General features: G+C 33.8%; 1 protein-coding gene across 5 annotated transcripts in view; it reads left to right on the plus strand.

Annotated features, from left to right (window-relative positions):
• CCDC178 (coiled-coil domain containing 178) overlaps positions 1 to 23,167 on the plus strand; it is a 506,076-nt gene that overhangs the window by 464,119 nt on the left and 18,790 nt on the right. For 4 of the 5 annotated variants that reach the window (XM_058438507.1, XM_058438509.1, XM_058438508.1 and 1 more), the window contains exon 22: positions 4,171 to 4,305. In XM_058438507.1, coding sequence (XP_058294490.1) covers positions 4,171 to 4,305 — 135 coding nt within the window. Of the gene's footprint in view, positions 1 to 4,170; positions 4,306 to 9,012; positions 9,114 to 13,903; positions 13,990 to 20,122; positions 20,135 to 23,167 lie in introns of those variants that run through there. The other variant, XR_009213490.1, reaches the window with a different exon arrangement.

The following is a 23,167-nucleotide window of genomic DNA, read 5'->3' on the forward strand; positions in this document are numbered from 1 at the left end:
ATATTAGGCTGGTCTCGAACTCCTGACCTCAGGTGATCCACCCGCCTCGGCCTCCCAAAGTGCTGGGATTACGGGTGTGAGCCACCGTGCCCGGCCTTTTTTCTAACTCTTATAGCTATCTTTCGTCCTTCTGCTTTTTTATTGTTTTGACAAGAATCTGCAATACAATTTTAAAAAGGGGTATTGATTTCTGATATCCTTACTTTATTTTGCCCGACATCCACAGGAAGATTTCTGAAGTTTATTTAGTAAAATGTTTGATGGAAGTTTTTGGTTTATACCCTTTATCAGGTAAACTTTTGTCAGTTCAAGTTGGGTCCATTTTAATAAACATTTATCGAGTGATCACTGTCTGCTGATATCTTAAGATGGGTTTTTTTCATAATCACTTTCCTAAGATAATTGTTGTCATAGCTATTTGATATAATCAATCATTCTTTGCAGCATCTTAGTTGTTTTTCCTTAAATATTCTTTTGAATAGTCTTTTTGTCTTTCGTGTGCAAATGTGTTTGTGTGCATATGTTATTTTATTGGATACTGGTTCTTCTCTCTTTAAGATTGCTTTTAATTCTTCGTTTTCCTGGTTCTTGTTTTTCCATAGGCCTATTAGCTATTGATTTCCCTGCAAAAAAAAAAAAAAAAAAAAACTCTTTTTTGAGATATTACCCTTTCTTAGTTGATCCTTAAAAACTTCTCTGTTTAAGAGGCTTCAGTTAACACGTGAATATGGATAAATTCAAGGCCTTTATGGCTACCTCAAGCTAGAATACAGACAACTGAATAAAAATAGACACTGCATACAGCTGCTTCTCCTCATTTGACTTGTGGCTGTAGAAAACATTACTATTCAGTTTGCTTTGTTTACACATGCTGAAGTGCTCCCACTTGTAAAATTTACCTTGTTGTTAAGGAATTCCTCTACAGCTCATCTTTCCCTTACTTGCTTTTTGTCGTATTTGTGGCTACTCTAATAGTATTAATTTATTATTTTCTTTGACAAACAAATCTTTGTTCATAGGTGTAGTTCCAAGTATCCTAGGATCTCTTGGGGGAAATGATAAGGTATTCTGAGAGCTAAGCTGGCTCCAAATAACTACAGCCTTGGAATAAGAAAAACACTAGAGAAAATTAAAGTGGTATTTTGCTGTAGGTGACTTTTCACTGAGATATCTGATTCCACTAAGTAAGGCTAAGAGTTCATCCTACAGCCGTTTCTTTGAAAATCGTTTATTTCTGGCTTATTGCTGTGAACTTTTCTTGTCTTAATAGTCTATTGTCCAATTTTTGTACAAGGTAGGCTCCCATTTGTTGTTGTCTTAAAAATTCCAAATTACAACGAACTAGTAAAGTAAGGTCTGAGGTAGACAATAATTTGAAAACCTGTGCTATGTGATAAGGTTTTATCATGCACTTCTTAATAATGTCTAACAAGCATATCTAGATGTTCATTTTGCATCACAGCCTATTTTCCAGGAAACTCTGTGGCAAAGGTCTACGGAACCCTTGGGTGTTTCTTGCAGTCTTTATGACTATCCTTAATCTAGAAGTGACTGCTAAAATATCAGAGAGAGAAAGAGAAAAGCCATTGAACTTTAACTGATATGGCATCATGGTTAATAACTTAAACTTTAAGTTAGACAGAAGTGAATAATCTAAAGCAAGTTAACCTCTTTAAAATATAGATTTCTCAGCTATAAACTGGGGTTAATCAAAGAAGCTATCTCAACAGGCCCACTGTGAATACAATCAACCTAGGAACTATGTTGTTTAAATAAGTCACATTGACAAGAATCGAGAAAGTTGACAGATTATTTGTCTTTGTTCAGAAAATAGCAAAAATCTAATCTCTTCAGAGCCTCCACCCACAACGGACAATTTATAGTTAAGTGTCATTTAGCAAATTGTATTCATCTATAAGATTATGGCCCCTTCATTCAGGATGTTTACCTCAGCAAAAAATATATTTAGGTAGTATATAAAGAACTATACTTCAATATGTGTTTCAAAATATATTTCCACATCTAATTTCAGAAATGAGATATCCTGTTAGTAAAACTGATTGATAATTTTAGTTTTTAAGCAAGTAAAATTTCCTTCACACTCATTTCATTTTTGCCCTTTAAAAAAATCTGTAAACTGCAAGATCATATTTTAATAATAAAGACCAGTATAAAAATCACACAAATTTCAGACATATATATGCTATGAAATTATTTTCAGGAATATTTGTCATGGTTCTTTTCTTCTGTTATTAATGTTTACTTGACACTAAATGTCAGCTTCTTTAGCCTTGTCCACTGTTTCAAATTGAAGTAATTTCTAATTTAAATATACATGTGCTCTGCATCTTATTGTTAAAGCAAATTTAATTAATATTATTTAAATCATTGATGCATACATTAGGTAATGCAGGGTCAGTGCTACCTCCTATGGATCATTCCTGAACCCCCAATACCCAGACCCTTCCCGTCCCTGAACAATAATTACCATCTTAATATGACTCTTTATGTAGTTGTGAACATACCCAATGAACTAAACTTTTCAAATGTCTTAATGAGTATATCAAGATACAGCATACCTCCCCGCATTGACTGTCAGGCTTGGCTTGTACTAAAGAAAACACAATTTTTTTTAAGTTTGACAAAATTTCTCTTCAAATAATAATGCTAAGTTTTAATTTAATAGCCCAAATTATCTGAAATGCCCATAAACTGGTTCTGGACAATGTAATTCAGCATTTAGTAAGCTGAAATACCTATAGTTTTCAAAGTCTTTTCTTCTTCCTAATCAACTAACCAAAAATAGAGGCTTTATTTTCCTGGGAACCAAACATAAATACATATGTGTTATTTATAACAATGCATAATGAGGATAATGATGATAAACAATTTACATGCAACACCAAGTATTTAGTTAAGTGAATTGTTTTATTAAAATATATATACAAAAGAGTTCCCAAATTTTACATACACTCCTTATTGATGTTTTACAGAGGATCCTGCATATGTAACCCATCAAATAGACACATTTTTAACATGTTTTTACTCGGTATGAGGAAGTATTTAATATAAAAATTGTGTTTGACATTAAATGTTTGGATGTGAATTTTGTTTTTTCATTCTGCAAAATATGCTAAAAATGAACTGATATCAGCAATTATCCACATTCCCAAAACCAAGAGTTTTCAGTGACAGAATATATTATATTGTATAAACATATGATATATACATTCATTATAAATATATAATATAAGCATTAATTATAAATGTTTGGGATTTTTAAGAAACAGTTTTTACTGTTAATTTTATGTTTATCCCTTTGAAAATACCTTAATATAATAATTCTGTATGGCATGCCTACAGTAACTGTTGAAGGGCAAATGTACATTGTTTTGATAAAACGTCCACTGTTTTCTGTTGGTTTTTATATTAAATTTCCAAGTGATCTAGCATATATCATAGGTGAATTCTTTCTTTTTCTGTACAGATCCTGTATTAAACATGTCACTTCTTAACACCGCGTCCACTATGCTTTAGTGCAGTGAGATGTTTCCATGTCACATGGTCAGAGGGAGGTAGATTAATAGGGAGTTCTAGCTGGAAATTTCTTCCTCGTTATTGTTCTCCCTCAGCAGTTGATGGCTAAGTTAATTCTCTTTAGTTTTGTCATGCTCTAAAGCACACATTGCCAAGCAATGGTAAGCTTTATGAGGAAAAAAAGCAGTGATGGTGTCCATCAAAGTCTTAAAGTTGCATTTTTAAACTTTGGCTTGACCTGATGTGCCATTCAAAACGGCTTCAAAAGATGATTTTTTTCAAGAAAGGTTCAATATGTCCCGAGGCTATCGGTTTTGAGTTAAACTGGGTGAAGTAGAAATATTTTACTCATCAGCTTTGCAGTCACAGAGTTTGCCTCAGCTAGAACAAAACTGCTGAGGCATTTAGAGAAAATTAACCCCCCATCCTGGCGGCCAGATGTGACTGGTTTCTGATGAATGCACATGAGTGGGCTGAAAAATCAAGAGACTGTGAAATTCCTGTCAGGTCCGTGCAGTGCAGAATGGGCTATTGACTGCTTTCTATATTTCCCTCCATCATTCTTCTTGAACACTGCCATTAATTTCCTCTCCTCCTCTGACTTGTGTTTTCTCCCCTCCCTCTTCCCTTTAGCTCTGGCAGCTGCAGAGAAGGATGCACAGGCTGTGGCAGGAGCACTTCAAACTGGTGGTCCTCTTCAGCCAGATGAGGCTGGCCAACTTCCAGACAGACTCTCAGGAGAGTATTCAGAAAATATTAGCTGTGCAGGTAGGTGACTGCAGGGAAGTAGGAAAGATCATTCTGATCTAGATTGAAAAGCAAATGATGGGTAGTGTGATGAAGCATTAAAACCATATCCCATCAGAGTTTTATAAATTTTTAACCTCTTTAATAAACTGGAATTGCATGAAGGGTGAATTCAGTAAGTTAGCACATATACCATGCGTACTTTGGGAGAAAAGGGAGATTGGACTTATTTCTCACAAACCTCAGAACTGATTTGTATAAATACATTTGGTATAAATAATGTTTTTTTTCAAATCTTCAGGCTTTGCAGATGTCATCCAGCTGTTTAAAAGATGTTGACACAAGATACCTTGTGCTGCTTTTGTGCAAAATCCACTTCAGTGAAAATAACCCTCTTATGTATACTTAGTTTAATTGTTGTCTTTCCTTTTCTATTTTTCAAGAGGCTCATCCTAAGCAGATTTGGAAATGACTTTATTTGAAAGATAAGCAGCTTGAGACTAGAAAGTAGCTGTGGTTCTAGATGCATGTGAGATTTTATTCCTTGTTTCAATAAAAACATTTAGCAGATACATTGTTTCATTTTAAGAATGATATATTTTAGAAACCCACATTAAATATGTGAAGATAATTTGTAAATATTACTTAAACTTTTAAAAAATTAATGTTTTACCATATCACATGTTACTACCTGCATAAAACATGACCTCCCAAAGAAAAACACATACTACCTTGTTCTATTAAGTAACAAAAACTAGAATGCCTGTTCTATGAAAAACAAAAACATAAAATCACATTTTTCAATAATATGAAATGAATGCTGAACCCTAAACCAAATCTTTTTCTAAACATTTTATTATACATGCACTTCATATTGCTTTTAACTCAAGTAAAGAAGATTTTGCAAAGCACTTGAAAAGCTATGAAGCGATTTCAAATTTCATTTTTGCTGCTGTCTAGTTTTTGGTATTTTCTTCTGAGGACTGTGTGTGCGTGCGCTTTATATATGGGTTGTATTGATAATGGGTTATAACAAAAAAATTAAAATAACAGAAGAAAAAGGAAGATTTTGAAAGGCAGTGCTTAACACATGTAGATTTAATAGAAATTTATGTACAAACTTGAGTACAAACTACAATTGCATTATTTTAGAAGTCAGGAGCATCTTGTTTTCCTTAAGTCTGTTAAAATGTAACACATTATATGGTGGCTGGAACCTGTGAATCTCTTTTAAATATTTAAAGGTAATCTGCATGATCTAATTAGTATCTTAGAAAAATCTACATTTTTGTCCAAATGTACTTAAAAATCTACAAATGATAAATTCTCACTGTGAATTATTATGTCTTTTCAAATATTAAAAATGTCATTAGAAATTATTTGAGTATCAGTAAAGTGATTCTCTAATTCATACCTTTCAATAATCCTTGTTTTAATTTTTATGAGAATTTCACCAACATATTGTTTACCAAACTTGATTTTAAATTACTTATTTGTATGGCTGTTACATAACAGTGGAAATGAAGGGATAGGATAGGATAAGTAGGGAAACTCAACTATTCAGCATCTAGAGACACAGCAGCAAGCTTGGATTGTATTTGGGGAACGTGAGCAGCATAAATTAGTGCCTTATTTTCTTATCTATTGGAGATGGCTTCCATTTAGAATATTTCAATTTTGGCTTTTAATAAAAATGTGAAAATACAATTTTCAAAATCTTGCCACAAAACAGTGGAAATATGCAAACCTCTGGGGAAAAAAAAATCAAGTCTACAACCTTCAGCATGGTACACAACAATCTTCATGACCCAGCTCGTGCTAATATTCCCAGCTTCATCTTCTCTCTGCTTCAGTTCTTTAATATGTTTCAGCCACTCCAAAATTCTTGCTAATTAAGAAACTTGCTGTGAAACTCCTTCTTCTTTTGTGCTTATACTCTTCCCTGTTTCTGCAATACTCATTTTTATCTTGCTTGTTTAAAAACACCTGATCAAGCTACCATTGACTTTCTTCACAGAAATAGAAAAAAACTACTTTAAATTTCATATGGCACCAAAAAATAGCCCGTAGAGCCAAGACAATCCTAAGCAAAAAGAACAAAACTGGAGGCATCGTGCTACTTGACTTCAAACTATACTGCAAGGCTACAATAACCAAAGCAGCATGGTACTGGTACCAAAACAGATAAATAGACCAGTGGAACAGAACAGAGACCTCAGAAATAACACCACACATCTACAACCATCTGATCTTTGACAAACCTCAGAAAAACAAGCAATGGGGAAAGGATTCCCTATTTAATAAATGGTGCTGGGAAAACTGGCTAGTCATATGCAGAAAACTGGCTAGTCATATGCAGAAAACTGAAACTGGACCCCTTCCTTACACCTTATACAAAAATTAGCTCAAGATGGATTGAAGATTTAAATGTAAAAGCCAAAGCCGTAAAACCCCTTAGAGAAAACCTAGGCAATACCATCCATGGCATAGGCATGGGCAAATACTTCATTACTAAAACACCAAAACCAATTTCAAAAAAAGCCAAAATTGGCAAATGGGATCTAATTAAACTAAAGAGCTTCTGCACAGCAAAAGAAACTAGCATCAGAGTGAAGAGGCAACCTATAAAATGGGAAAAAAAGTTTGTGATCTACCCATCAGACAAAGGTCTAATATTCAGAATCCACAAGGAACTGAAACAAATTAACAAGAAAAAACAACCTGATGAAAATGTGGGCAAAGGATATGAACAGACACTTCTCAAAAGATGACATTTATGTGGCCAACAAACATATTAAAAAAGCTCATCATCACTGATCATTAGAGAAATGCAAATCCAAACCACAATGAGATACCATCTCAAGTCAGTCAGAATGACGATTATTAAAAAGTCAGGAAACAATAGATACTGGCGAGGCTGTGGAGAAATAGGAATGCTTTTACATTTTTGATGGGAGTGTAAATTAGCTCAGCCATTGTGGATGACATTGTGGCAATTCCTCAAGGATCTAGAACTGGAAATACCATTTGACCCGGCAATCCCATTACTGGGTATATACCCAAAGGATTATAAATCATTCTACTATAAAGACATATGCACATGTATGTTTCTTGCAGCACCATTTACAATAGCAAAGACTTGGAACCAGCCCACATGGCCATCAGTGACAGACTGAATAAAGAAAATGTGGCACATATACACCATGGAATACTATGCAGCCATAAAAAAGAATGAGATCATGTCCTTTGCAGGGACATGGATGAAGCTGGAAGCCATCATTCTCAGCAAACTAACACAGGAACAGAAAACCAAACACCGCATGTTATCACTCATAAGTGGGAGCTGAACAATGAGAACTCATGGACACAGGGAGGGGGACAACACAAACCAGGGCCTGTAGTGGGGTGGGGGGGAAGGGGAGGGAGAGCATTAGGACAAATACCTAATGCACGCAGGGCTTAAAACCTAGATGATGGGTTGACAGGTGCAGCAAAGCACCATGGCACATGTATACCTATGTAACAAACCTGAACATTTTGCACAGGTATCCCAGACCTTAAAGTAAAATAAAAATAAATACATAAATAATAAAATATAAATAAATAAAACCACCTGACCCAATTCAATCACTTCCTCTACAAAATGATTCTGAGTCCTTCCCCACCCTTTCTGTGCAAGATGAATTAAATTCTACCTACTTGTACCCTGTACATACCCACAAACCACAATTGTATTTTCAGCAGCTAACCACTCCTACATGTTGCTTGTCCTCCTTCCTGGAGGATTCTAAGTTCCTTCAGGCCTTTATACCATCAGTGAAATCCTTTCAATTCTCCCTGGGTTGTATTTTAAGGTGTATTGTAGCAAGGCCACTAGGGGGCTTGATAATACCCTATGTCTGTCTTGTTTTCACTTATATCCAATTGTTTTAAAGGAAAACATGCTAAAGTGACAATATATTTGTGGAGTGAATCTGCAGGTATCAATGTATACAACGTGATCCAACATGACTAAAAATTGCATAACAGACCAGATGCTATTGGTTTTCATTTTCCTGTGGCTTAGTATCTTGATTCCTTTAAGTGCCAATGTCAGGGGGATCTAAATAATGTTTCATATTCTGAAGGCAGTATTAAAATGATGCCATAAGATTTTAGTGAACTATTCAATGTGAAAATCATTTGATGAAGGTTTTGAAAAGTAAATTGTATATAACCAATATTGAGGAAAAGCAATTCAAGAATCAGTTAAACAGAAAAAAAGAAATTTTGTTCTATCCTTGGCTTTGGAACAATTCCTTACAGGGCCACACAAAGGCGTGACTGGCAGATCTACAGTTGGCAGAAAACCAGGTGGGCCAGATAAGCTTTTGAATTATATGATCAAGCAGAAACCAATAAGATGAGTTATAACTGGAACAAAGAATTGGTGTATTTGACTTTGAAGCTCTTTATATGAAAAAGATTTAGGGATTTCAGTTGACCACAATTTTAATATGAGCCAAAGTGAGCTACTATAAACTTGGAACCAAAGGCCTGTCCCAGCCCTAGTAATCACAAACAACTTCTTGACTCTGACAGTGTATGGCATATTGTATATGAGGTCCTAACTTCATGTCAGAGCTCTTACAAAGTACTATTATCATTTCAGTTCTCCTCCCATTATTTTTTATTTTTACTTAATCTTGTGATATTTATTACCTTTTTGGCATGTTATTTGGAAAAAAGACTGAGCATTAACAAATCATTTAAATGAGAGAGTGAAGAAGCTACAGCATATGAATGTGGTCTTAGACTGAGGAAGCAGAGGCATTTTTGTCTGGAAGGAGGTAAGTCCCATAAGATAAATTGCACTTTTTCTTACATTGAATATATCTGCAGTATTTTATACAAGTTTGGGAAGCATAATTTAAGGGTCATATTGACACACCAGAGAGCAGCAATATAAGAAAGATTAAAGAGTGGGAGAAATATAAAAAAAAGTTGGAATGTTTAAACATGAAATACAAAGGCTTTGGAAGGACAAACATCTGAAGGACTGCAAGTAAGGGTTGGTATATATAGTTTGTTGAGCTCTAGAAGCCAACACTGGGAACAAATCATGGGAGAGGTTGGAAAGTGTGTTTAGGGTCAATAGGAATAAATTTTATAGCAAGTATTTCTGTCCAAGCGTGCACTTCTGGTGTTCAGAGGTTAAACAGGCCAGGTGCTTTAGGGAAGATGTTACTGTGGTGATTGAGGGGAAGCAAATGGACTGGGGGTCAGTCCAGAGGGCACCTCCTCAGGGATGTGCTCCCTCTAGTAGGTTCCCATGACCTCTTTGTGCAAATATCTGTGTGTGTGTCTGTCTGTGCCTTCTCACCCACTAGTATGTGAGTCTTCTCAACTCAGAAAGCATGCCTTCTTTCTTCATCTTCATCTCCCTGGCACCAGCTGCAGTTCTTGGAACATAAGTATAAAAATTTTGTTGAGTTAGTGAACTGGTTTAGTAAGATTAAATGTGATAACTCCAAAAGTTCTTTCTACTTCTAGGTGCCTACAGTTCTGTTAGTTAATAAATAAAAGCATTCACTGGGTGCTTTGCCAGGAATTCTGATAGCATAGGTTTAATCATTTAACACACACACACATACACAAACAACTAGATATAGGGATAGTTTCCTATTTCTGGAAAAGAATTGTGTAAATGAAAGAAAGTCAGGAAAAAAACCACAACAGAAATTTAAAATCACTTAGCAGTGTGATGTAAAAGGAAATCTCTGATTCTGTGTGAGCTTTTTTTTTTTTTTTTTTTGAGACGGAGTATCCCTCTGTCGCCCAGGCTGGAGTGCAGTGGCGCAATCTCGGCTCACTGCAAGCTCCGCCTCCCAGGTTCACGCCATTCTCCTGCCTCGGCCTCCCGAGTAGCTGGGACTACAGGCGCCCACCACCACGCCCGGCTAATTTTTTTGGATTTTTAGTAGAGACGGGGTTTCACCGTGGTCTCGATCTCCTGACCTCGTGATCCGCCCGCCTCGGCCTCCCAAAGTGCTGGGATTACAAGCGTGAGCCACCGCGCCCGGCCTCTGTGTGAGCTTTTGAAACACAAATGAATTTATAGAAAACATGCATTTTGGACTTTTAATATATATACATTTAGAGATATTATGCTCAAGGAATAACATTAAACTCCTAAATATTACTGGTTCACTCTATATGGTAATAGAAAAAGTATTTAATTATAGCTGCCAATAATTTAAGAATATATACGATAAATCTAAAATTGGATTTTTCCAATGTAAATTAGTGCAGCCATTATGGCAAACAGTATGGAGATTCCTCAAAAAATAAAACTATAACTACCACATGATCTAGCAATCCCACTACTGGGTATATAGCCAAAGGAAATGAAACCACTATGTCAAAGAGATATCTGCATTCCCATTCCCATGTTCATTGCCGCGCTATTCACAATAGCCAACACTTGAAATCAACCCAAATGCCCGTCAACAAATGAATGAAGAGAATGTAGTATATCTACACAGTGGAATACCATTCAGCCATAAAAAAAGGAATGAAATCATGTCATTTGAGACACCATAAGTGAACCTGGAGGATATCATGTTAAGTAAAATAAGTCAGACACACAAGGTGAAATAACCACATAATCTCATTCACATGTGGAATCTTAAAATATTTGTCTCATAGAAGTAGAGAGTAGAACAGCGATTATCAGAGAATGGGGAGAGGCTAGAGAAGAGGAGGATGGGGAGAGATTGGTCAACAGGTACAACGTTACAATTAGGTAGGAGAAATAAGTTCTAATCTATTGCACAATAGGGTAACTATAGTTAACAATAATGTACTTTTCAAAATAGCTAAAAGAGGGGTTTTTGAGTGTTGTCACAAAGCAATGACAAATGCATGAGGAGATGAATATGCTATCTATCCTGATTATATAGTGTATGCAGGTATTGAAATGTCAAATTGTACCCCATAAATAGGTACCATTGTAATGGATCAATCAAAAAATTTAAGAAAAACAAAGGTATATATGAAAATTACAAACACAATTAAATTAGACCAATATAAAAAGAACATTCTATATGATTCTTTTCAAATAAAATTTAAAAACAAAACAAAAAATTTGTCACTTTCAAAATACTAGAGAAAAAAAAGTACCATAAAAAATTAGATAATTCAAAATGCAAGGAGTACAGGAAGAGCAAAAAAATGTATAAAGTAAGGCCAAATGCATTAATGATACTAATAACTGTAAATGGTTTTATTGCACAGTTTAAAGTTATAGATTTGTAAATTGGTCGTAAAAGCAAAATTCATGTTATTTAGAAGAAATACACTTCAAGCAAATAGAAACTGAATGAAGATCCTGGGGAAAAAAAAGAATAAAGAATTCCAATTTTAAAATGAGAGAGAGAAAATTCAAGGAAATAAAGAATTAGAAAACTCAAATTTGGATCTTTTATGTTAATAAAAGATATAGTCTAAGACATCAATCCTGAACGTAATGCACGTGACAACATAACTCTATAATATATAAAGTAAGATCTGGTTAAAATTCAAAGAAAACTAGACAAATCCAGAATCACAATGGGAAATATTGGCACATCTTGAACTTTTTGGAAATAAAAAAAGAGCATCACATATTAAAACCTGTGAGTTGTGATTCAATTGCAAAGAGATTCAACTTTAGAAAATATGTTAATGTAATTTAATATAAACACAGATTAAGGGAGAAAGGCAGCATAGTTTTAATCAATGCTGAGAAGCATTTGCTAACAATAAAAATATACTTATTCTAATAAAAGTTACAAAATAGTTTACAAATTTAACTTCATAAAATGTACTTGATAATTTTATAAAGAAGGTAGAGATACCACTCAGAAAATGGACAAAACTGAGAATTAACAAAAGAAACTTTAGAATTAATAAGACAGTTATTTAAAATGGCAATCTAAAGTATAGTTTCTAAACATAATTAAAAATTTAGCTCAATCTTTTTGGAGAAAGGTACTAAACAATGCCAGAAAGACATAACCCAAATAAAAGTAAACATATATCATTTGCATGGATGAGACGATTACATATATATACCTAGACATCAAATTTTAAATCCAAAATTTTTAAAAATCCATAAATAAAAATCCATTCAATACAATCATACTCAAAATCCAAACAAAATTTGTGTGTGAAGCTCAAGAAGGTGATTCTAAATGTATTTGGAAAATTAAAATCCACAAGGATAGCTCTAACACTTTTTAAAAGGAAAAATTGTTGTTGGGTTGGGGTGAGGGAACTTATGCCACTGAGTAGCAAAATATATCAAAAAGTTATATGAATTAAATTAACACAGCACAACGCAAGAATGGATAAAAAGATCTGTAAAACAGAATAGTTGATAAATATTTTTTAAAGGGTCATGTAATAAATATTTTTAGTTTTCCAGGCCATACAGTCTCTGTTGCAACCACTCAACTCTGCCTTTTAACAGGAGAGCAGCCATAGACAGTAGTATATAAATGGATGCAGCTGTGTTGCAGTGAAAATTCTTTTACAAAACAGACAGCAGGCATGAGGCTGCTCACTGGAACAAAGAATCCAGGAAAAGCCCCACAAATACTTAGACTTTAGAATATAGTGAGGGTAGGATTTCAAATTGTATATGATGAGAGTGCACTATTCACTTGCCAGCTATGTGAGATAAAAGTAAATATCCAAAATATACAGAATAGATTATTTTGTATATCTATTTTGTATATTTATATACATTGTAGAGTAAACATTTTAAAATTTTATTTTTTAAAATATAAAATGTTGTATAGTGTTAAGGTACACTGAGGGGAATAAACTTGACTACATAAAAATAAATACATTTTCATGGAAAAAGATATAATTAAAAATCGATTCTATTATATATCTTATATATTCTTATATATAAAATAAGCATTTATTTAAATCAATAAGAAGTGATATAACCCAATAGGAAAATATTTCAAGTTTCAGACAGCACTGTTAAATAATATATGAAAAAATGCCAAATATCAGAAGTACAAAAAAATTAATAATATAAAATAATTTGTTTTCAGTCATCATGCTGGCATGTTTTTTAAATATATTAATTAGTGGTGATTATAGTGTAAAGAAAAGTAAACTTTCATATTCTGTTGAGGACTATGTTGTCCTCAAAATTTAAAATCCTATATTCCTTAATAGAACAATGTCATATTTTACACTAAAGATACACTCCCACTTGTGTACCAAGAAGCATATTCTAAGATTGTTCATAATATAGCACTAGTGATAGTGAAAAATCGAAGGCAATGTAAATACCCATTGAAGACAATGTAAATATCCATCAATATAAGAAGACATAAATAAACACACATATATCTAAAATATGTCAGGCTAAACAGGACTTTAAAAGAATCAGGAGGAACTTTGGGAAGCCAAGAAATTATGTCAAAGAAATAGTAAAAAGAAGAAAAACATACAGAATAATATCTTAAGCAAATGACCTTAATTAGGTAAAAATAAATGCATAGCATTCTTTATTTCAGTAGTCTATATTTCAGGTGTGTCTTTATATTTTACCTATAACTATCCATATTTAAATCTGCAGAAATAGGTCTAGAGGGATGCACACTCACTGACACAGAATTTTTGGAAACGGAGTAGGATTTGTGATCTGTGCGGCTGAAGGGATTGGTGAGAAAGAAATTTTGCTCATTTTTGCTCATGTATTGATATATTTTTATTTTGTTTTACAATTCATTTGTTAGGTAAATAATTACTGTAAGCCTATGTGCCAGTCACTGTTTGAGGTGCTGGGTATACAGTAGCAAGCAAAACAGACAAAAATTGTTAACTTCATGGAACTTACCTTCCAGCTGTGGAAAAAGGACAGTAAACAAAGCAGTTAAAGATACAGTCCCTCTCTGTTCTAATGAGAAAAACAAAATAGAGAGGGGGGCATATGAAAGGATAGGAAAGATGCTGAAATACATTCTAGAAATTTTTTTTTGCATTAATGCTTGTGTAAATAAACAGTTCAAAGGGTAAACTTTTTTTAAAAATCTCTCTTTCTGTGGGGTATTTTCTGAACTGAAAATATACACTTAACCGCTCTGAATGCTAGAGTCTGAGTTTTGGAGTAAATGGGTTGACAAGTTGGTTGTTGACTTGGTTTGTATCATCTGAGATGTGAAGCAGGTATAAACAGCACCTATCCAAGGGTCACTGTGAGAATTAGATGAGATGATGGATATACAATGTGCCCTGTACACAGTAATGTGCCCTGACTACCTTAGCTCACTTTCTTCTCTTTTTTCTCCTGGTACTTTGTTAAGACGACTCTGAAAAATCAACATTTTGCCAAAATTAATTAATCATGGAAACATTCATACATCCCAATCATTTTCCCTTCAGGAACTGGTGACTCCATGGATGTCATTTCAAACTTGAGAATTCAAGAAACTACCTATAGGCACACAACACCTCTAGTCATATAATGTAATAAAATAAATGCTTTGACAACTTCAATTTAATGATTCCTGCCTCAGCCTTTAACATATGCATAAACACATAAACAAAAAAAGAAAACAAATGCTTAGTTAAAACATCCAAATTAATGAGCCACATTTAACCAAATATCTTCCTTTAGATGTAAATCAGCATTCCACCCTCATCTAAAGCTGACTATAGCTAATGAATAAGTGCCTTTTGCCAAAAGTTAGAGTCAGAAAATTCTAAGCTGAGTTTATAAGCTAATTTGTTCTACACCCCTACCTTTAGGAGTGATTATCTTATTATTCTCCTATGGTCAAATGCCTCTACAATTCCATTTTGATTGATATGGGTAAAACGTAAATTACCATAACATTCTGAAACACTGAATTTATTCTGTACTTATTGATTACCAATATAATGTATACAATACACATCATGTTTTTAACCTTAAGCAGTTTGCTGCTAAGTTGAAAAATATCAATTAATTTCAAGGCATATTTTAGGGATTCCCACTATATGAAAGGCATTTTGCTAGACACCTGCGGTCCAAAGGTAGAAGACATACTCTCTGTCTTTAAAGAGCTTGAATCTCATAGGGGAGGTAGACACAATATATTGTGTAAATACAAATGAGGGCAGTAAGAAGAGCACTTAGCTCAACCTGAGAATGGAAGGCCAGTTCTCTGAAGGCGAGAACTCATAAACTACATCTTGCAAGGTGAGGGTACATCAACAAAAGGTAGTCAGGGGGTTATATAAACAGGGAGCAAAGATATATGAGAACAAAAACAGTATTGTGTACAGGGGAAATGACTAACAATTTTATATGAGTAGAGCATAAAAATACAACACGGGGAGCATCAGAGATGAAATGAAGAGGGAGATATAAACATATTCAGAAATAATAATTACATGATTAAATATTACCAGGTACAGACAGTAAACTTTACAATTGGCCAGGAAATGGGAAGAATTACTTCAGCCTAAATTCAGGGAAATGCCTTTGTAAGAGTGGGACTTAAAACAGGAATGAGCAACTGAATATAAAGGGAAGAATGGAAACACTGTGAGGTAGGGAAAGGGAAGCAGGTCAAAGCAGAGAAGTATGAGGGACTTAGGAAACAGATTCCTGGGATATGGAATAGACATTCTTGTTTTGTTTCTTTTTATCTAATGCAGCATTTATCTAGCCATTACTATGTGTCAAACCTCATCCTCGATGCTTGTCCTCAGGATATAAACCTAGGCAATTTGGCTGTGAGGTACCAGTTCTTAACCACTATACCATGGCAATTCCCTGTTTGTTTGTTACTGAGATTAGATTATGTTGGAGGAAGACAGTGTGAAACAAGAGTTAGAGTAAGGTCTTTAACAAGTCCAGAAATATCAGGCTAATTTAGGGTTGATATTTCAGAAATGTACTAAATATTTAGTAAATCATTCTTGACCACTCAGTTACCAAACCAAGTGCTAAAATATCAGCATGCACTTCTTAGGTATTTTTGTATAGTATCAATGTAACTTGATTTATTATCTGCTGATGGTGAGTGCACTGAAACCATACAAAGTATAGAAATAATATGGCCATTTTGGTGAAAAACATAAATTATAGATCCAATTAATTCAAAGAATCCCTCAAAAGAGATACACATAAAACAATACCAAGGTAAATCATAGTAAACTCCTGAAAACCAAAAATAAAGAGGTAATCTTAAAAACAGCCAGAGGAAAAGAAACAAAAAATTACCTCTAACATCTTTTCAGAAACAATGGAGAATAGAAGACATAAAAGAATATCTCAAGCTGCTGAAAGAATAAAACAAATACAAAAATAATCAGCCCAGAATTCTCTACCCAGAAAAAATATCTTTCAAAATTAAAGGCAAAACAAAGATATTTTAGATACATGAAAGTGGAGAGAATTGTTCACCAATAGATCTGAATTACAGTAAATGCTAAAAGAAGTATTTCAGCTTGAAGGAAATGACCAGAAGAAAACCTGTATCTACAGAAAGGAAGGAAGAAGAATAGCTATGAGAAATATACTGGCAAATGTAAAAGACTCTCTTTTTATTGTCTTCGTTTATTAAAAAGACAATTGAATTTAGATACAAAAATTACAACATCGTAGTATAAGATTTACAGCATATATAAATGCAAAATAAATTCGAGTAATAGCATAAAAGATGAGAGAATAAATAGAATTTTGTGGTGCAAGTCTTAAATATAAAATGATTATGATATTGACTCATGGAGACTAAGTGAAACATGTATATTGTAACTCTCTTTTAAAAATGAAAAGTGATATCACAAAAAAGCCAATGATCAGATTAACATGGAATTCTAAAAAGTATTTGATTAACCCTAAAAAAGACAGTAAAGGAAAAGCAGAAATAAAAAATAAATAGAAAACAATGAGAAAAAATAAGAATAGATCTAAATCCAAGCACATCAAAAATTATATCAAAGTGATTAAAATCTCCCACTAAAAAGCATATATTACATTAGACCAAGGGTCCTCAACCCCCAGGCTGCAGACAGGTACCAGTCCATGGCCTATTAGGAACCAGGCTGCACAGTAGAAAGTGAGCGGCCAGGAGCAAGCATTACACACAGCTCCGCCTCCTGTCAGATCAATGGCAGCATTAGATTATCATAGGAGCACGAACCCTATTACACATGCAAGGGATCTAGGCTGCCTGCTCCTTATGAGAATCTAATGCCTGATGATATGAAGTGGAACAGTTTCATCCCAAAACCATTCCCTGCTCTGTCTGTGGAAAAATTGTCTTCCACGAAACTGGCCCCTTGTGTCAAAAAGGTTAGGAACTACTGCATTAGATAACATACAAGACTCAATTTAAATTGTCTGTAAGTGACACACTTTACAAAAGAAAAGACTGGTAACTTGAAAGTTTTAAAGATGGAAGAGTATACCATGCAACACCAAGGTCAATATGGTTGGTGAGACTATATTAATATCAGATAAATTTCTCAACTAGAAATACTATCAGGAATAGAGAGAGACATTTCATAAAAAGAATTAATGAATTCATCAAGCACATATAAACAACCCTAAATATGTATGTATCTAATAAAAGTTGAAAATATATAAAGCAAATATTGAGAAAACTTGAAGTAGAAATAAAATAATGTATAATCACAGTTTGAGATTTCAACACTCCTCTCTCAGGAGTTAATAGAACATAACGACAGAAAACCAGTAAGAATATGGAAGAGTTGAACAACACTATCAACCAACTTGACCTAATTGACATTTAAAAAACAGTCCATCCCAAATAGCTCCATATGATTATTTTAAAGTGCATATATAACATATAAGCATTTCCAAATATAGACCATATCCTGGGTCATGAAGCAAGTATTAATAAAAGTAAAATGATTGAAATAGTAAAGAATAAGTTTTCTGACAACATGGAATTATTATAAATGAATAATAAAAAGATATCTGAAAAATCCCTTAAATATTTGAAAATTAAATTACACACTTGTAAATATATTATGGGTCAAAAAATTAATTATAAGGAAAATTAGGGAATATCTTGAACATAATTAGAAAGTTCGTGCAGGATTAATCCCAAGTGGTGAAATTGACAATCCAAGGGGCATCAGGCTGAATCGATTTTTGGGGTAGAATTAGAAGGCCTGTATGGGTGAAGCATAGTGCTGTGGTAGAGAGGAGTACAAAATGAGGTCAGAGATGTGATCAAGACCAGATTTCTGTGGGTCCAATTAAGGGATTATCTTTATTGCTTAATTAGCACCTAATTTAACATTTAGGATATAGAACCTAGACTAGCACCTAGAGGTATCCTGACAAGAAAGTTGAATAAATGAAGTTTTTCTTGACTGTTGATGTAACCAAATCTACTTTATTTTTTTCAAATATTGGCTGTTGTCAAAATCTCCCTTTGAGTGTGTTTAAGAGCTCCTTCTTCCTCCCCATCTAGTCTCTAATTTCCTATTTCACCTCAAAGTTGTTTCCACTCACTCTGTTTCTAACCATTTATTCTCTAATTCTTTGCTTTTTATTCATTGGTTATGATACCTGTTTTCTAATTCTCTCACCTCTCAAAATATCTGGAAGATTTTGACAACATCCATGAGTGCCTGTGGATAACAAGTGTAGCCTTGGATCACCTATTTTCCTTCCCTTTAAAGATAAACAAAAGATAAACACAATTCATAATTGATATCTAAGATAAAAGTGCATTTATTTCACAATGTGTCAATATGATGAAGCTTTAGGAGATTAATAAAACATTTTTCAGTATTAAATTCCATGAATTAAATTATCTACTCTTTTTATTCTGTTAAATGACATATTAAGCCAAAATGCATTCCTTCCCTTGATTTTAAAATAAAATAAGCTTATTTCTGAATACTTTTATTAGAAAGACATAAATTTTATGTATTCTGATTTTTTCTTAGACTTAACAACAACAACAAAAGACTCCAGCATTTTTATTTTTTTTTAATTCACTTTATGCCAGCAAGACATTTTTCAAGTGGAAGAGCCATGTCAGTGGTGTGGGGGAGAGGAGTTTTTCAAAGACAGAACTTTTCATTTGAAAATTAGTGACTAATGGAGCATATCCAGTAGGTATTTTTCATACAACTTAGCATCATCATTATGTAATGATGCTGCTTTGATGTGAGATTAACTCAGACACATGATTTTTCATCCAAAAGTATCAAGATCGTGAAACAATGAACAGTGCAGTTATAACAAGAGAAAAAAATTAGGATACATTTTTAAAAGAAAACTCAAAAAAGATGAAAACTTGAAGCAGCCTTGTTCTTATAAATGGTGCCAAGTCTATCATAGACCATAGACAAAGAGAAAATTATGAAAATGGAGAAAGGGACTCAGTAAAACAATGTGAGAATGGCATGTTATAGAGTTAAAATAAGCCAGACTCAGTTTTCATTTTTGTTTCATAGAAAGTGTACACCAAATGGGAACTAAAGTACAATGCACTATGTATCCTACCTCAATCCAACAGAGTCTCATAGGTTCTTAAACATAGGAGGCTTAACCTTTGGATTTTCATTCATGTAAGAAACCGCACTTATTATCAATAGGAGAAAATCATCTAACACGACCAAACCTTGACTTGAAAACTCTTCTCATTCCTTTTCCCTGCAGATCCCGCAGTTGGCAAAGGGAATATTTTCCAAGCGAGTGCTTATGATCTTGACAAAACCAGCTAGAATCTAGTCAAATATAAGACATAAATTTACCTTACATTCACTTAACAGGTTTCAGTTTCATCAATATCTGACTTGCTAATTGTAACAAACCTCTCAGATAGGACGGGAGAACTTGTTACCGCATTTGGGGGATTTGGTAACTGAACTGTAGAGAGCTGAGTTATGGCTCCAGAGTCTCATAACCAGAAAGTGATGAATCTGTGGACTAACACCTTGACAACGGTGAGTTCCACCCTTAATCCCTCTTAGTGAACAATCCCTCTTAGTTAAAAATCAGCCTGTGGTCGCTTCAGTTTGAGCCCTTGTGTGAGTGACTCCACTATAAATCAACTCTTAACCAAAAAGGAAGGCAGCGGGTTCACAGAATTAAAGTCTCAGGTTGGGACAGTTAAGCCAGGAAAGCTCAAAGGACATTGTCATTACACTGCAGAATGTATAGACTTCTATATACCTTAGTAGGGTTTGAACCTGCTTCAGTTATTGCCATCAGGCCCTGACTTTGTCAAACATCTATCACTTTACAGTACACATTGCATTCTCTGCTACACGTTTAAACATAAGCTCTTTACCAAAACAAACCTGCTGGAAGTCCCTCTGTACTTTGCATTACTTGAACTAATTATGGTATTTCAACACAGCTCCAGTAAATGTGTTGATAGACATATCACAGCTTATAAACACATCTATTGGAATGCTAACCATGGTTACAAAGCAGATTATCTTATTTAAAGACACTGGTTTTAAAATTTAGACATTTAATTTAATTATCTTTTCCCAGAAGTATATAAGGAAATCAGAAACCTAGTGTGAATAACATTATCTTCACAGAAATGAAAACTTGCAAGAGCATTTTTTACCACAAACTCAATAATTTTAGTACAATCACTAACTATGTTTTTGCTTTATAGAACCAGTATGATTTGGAAAAAGAATAAAATTGCTTTTAAAGTACAAAAATAATTATGAACCACTTCAAACGTAATGTCTGTGTTTTATTTCTCATCAGAATTCATTAGTGTGTAACATCAATAATTTAGCCCATCATTTGCCAACACTGACTTGGCTCAGTAGTTCAATCATGTAACCCTGTAAACTCACTTTCCATTAAAATGAATGTTGCTGACAAAGGATAACTAAAGAGATACTTCATTTATTAACTAAAGAGGTACTTCATTTATCAACATTTTTAAATTAGGAGTTTGGGGCCACAGAAGCTTAGCTGGATGATTTATTTGAAGGATCTTTATATTAGACCTGAAGACTTGCTCCAAATCATACGATGCAACCCACAATGACAATCGCATTTCATTTGTGTACTTGTGACTCAGGGTTCTTTCTTCGGTGGCAGGCATAGCCACCTGCAGAGAATCAAATGACCTATCAGGATGAAAACTTGACTGTGTAGTAGAAAATTATAAAATGTACAGCATTCTTCTCTATCCTGATTTACTCTGTTGGGCATATTGCTTACAAAATCTACAATTTGACATCTAATATTATAATATCCTAATGTTAAAAATTGATTTGAAGCATTAAGTAAACAGGCTAAAATTAGTTAATGATGAAGGTAAGGCTCCCTAATATTAACAAGGTGTACTTTAGTATGTTCAAATTTCTCATCGTTTGCCCCGACCTATACTTTCCCCGATACAAATGCCTATGGATGTTACCCCCACTGCTTCGAACAAGATAGTTTCATTTTCCAGAACTGACCCCACCTTCTGCTGCTATGTTAACATCACACCATTTTGGATGCAAAAAGCAAACAAACAAACAAAAATATCTGCAATGCAGTGAGCAAAACATGAAATCAAAATTCCTCATATATGTCAAAAATTTATCTCCTAGGCTTTTAAACATATGATTTATAGCAAATGCCACAAGACTGCATGATCAGATCCTTCCTTGATTCTTCTGTAATAAATTAAATGCATGTTCTTATTAAAACCTTTTTGTACAACAAGGAGGATCTCAGCATTCAGCCTCTAGAGTTGCCAGCTGGCATCTTTCCCTGTCTTGGATCAAAAAGTTCTCAGCCAGCTGATTCATTCAAAAGTCAAAATCCAGGGCTGAGGTTGGATTATGAAATGTTATCTTTACTGTATCAAAATGGCTTCTTTTTCTCTTATTTCATCTCTTCTCTTTCTCTTTAGCTTTCCTTCCTTCCTTTAGAAATATTTATCCTGGAAGATTCTAAATAAGAATGATCCTACAGAAATGCTTTCTCATGCCTCCCCTCATCTTTTCTTTGCCTTATAAAGTTCAGATGGAAAAAAATAACTCTTTCTAATATTATGAGTAAGGAGTTACTCATCTCACATGACTTGTTAGTAGAATTCTGTAGTCATTTTGTGAAGAAAGGAAGCTGCGCTGCACCAGTGCAGACAGCATCCAGGGGTCTACAGTGAGTTCCAGCATCATTGCCTTGGCTCATGTTTCTACAGCACTTTATATTTTCAATTTGTGCTTATTTTAACTTGGGCCTCCCAAATAACCCTGGAAAGAAGATTTTGTTAGGCTCATTTTGTAGATAAATTAATTAACTCAAATAGTGTAAGTGATTTCCCAAGGCCACTTACTTACAGCGATAATTTTACATGATTTATTATCAGAGGGGAGAAGAGGCAAAGTGATTTTTCTGTAGTAAACCTGAGGTTTGTGGATTTGATTTTGTATGTTTTTAACTTATTGTGGAAAACATGTCACAATCGTGGCATCTGTTAAACTAAGTGGTTGTATAATACAATATGATGTATTATCCAGGCTTAAACCATTGTGAGAGAAAACACTTTATGCTGTATTTCTTAGTTACATAAAAAATAAATAAATAATTAGTTTAAAACTTGCAAAGAAAATCCACCAGAATGCACTTAAATTTACCATACACATGTAGAAATATAACACATGAAAATAAATATATGGATGGCCAGGATCTTAGTCATTGAAGTCCTCTCCCACACATCTGGCTTCATTAAATAGAAACATTCTGATTATTTTTTATCTTTCTCACTTAAAAATATTTGTAAAATTTAAAAATAGAAAAGTAGAAGAATATACATAACTCAATTTTCAGACAAAACAAAATGAAAAAATGTGTAAAGTAGTGTTAGTTATAGGCAAAATTTTTCTAAAGACCTTTTAA

This window comes from Hylobates moloch, unplaced genomic scaffold (assembly GCF_009828535.3).
Source record: "Hylobates moloch isolate HMO894 unplaced genomic scaffold, HMol_V3 SCAFFOLD_5, whole genome shotgun sequence".
In the NCBI taxonomy this organism is placed as follows: domain Eukaryota; kingdom Metazoa; phylum Chordata; class Mammalia; order Primates; family Hylobatidae; genus Hylobates; species Hylobates moloch.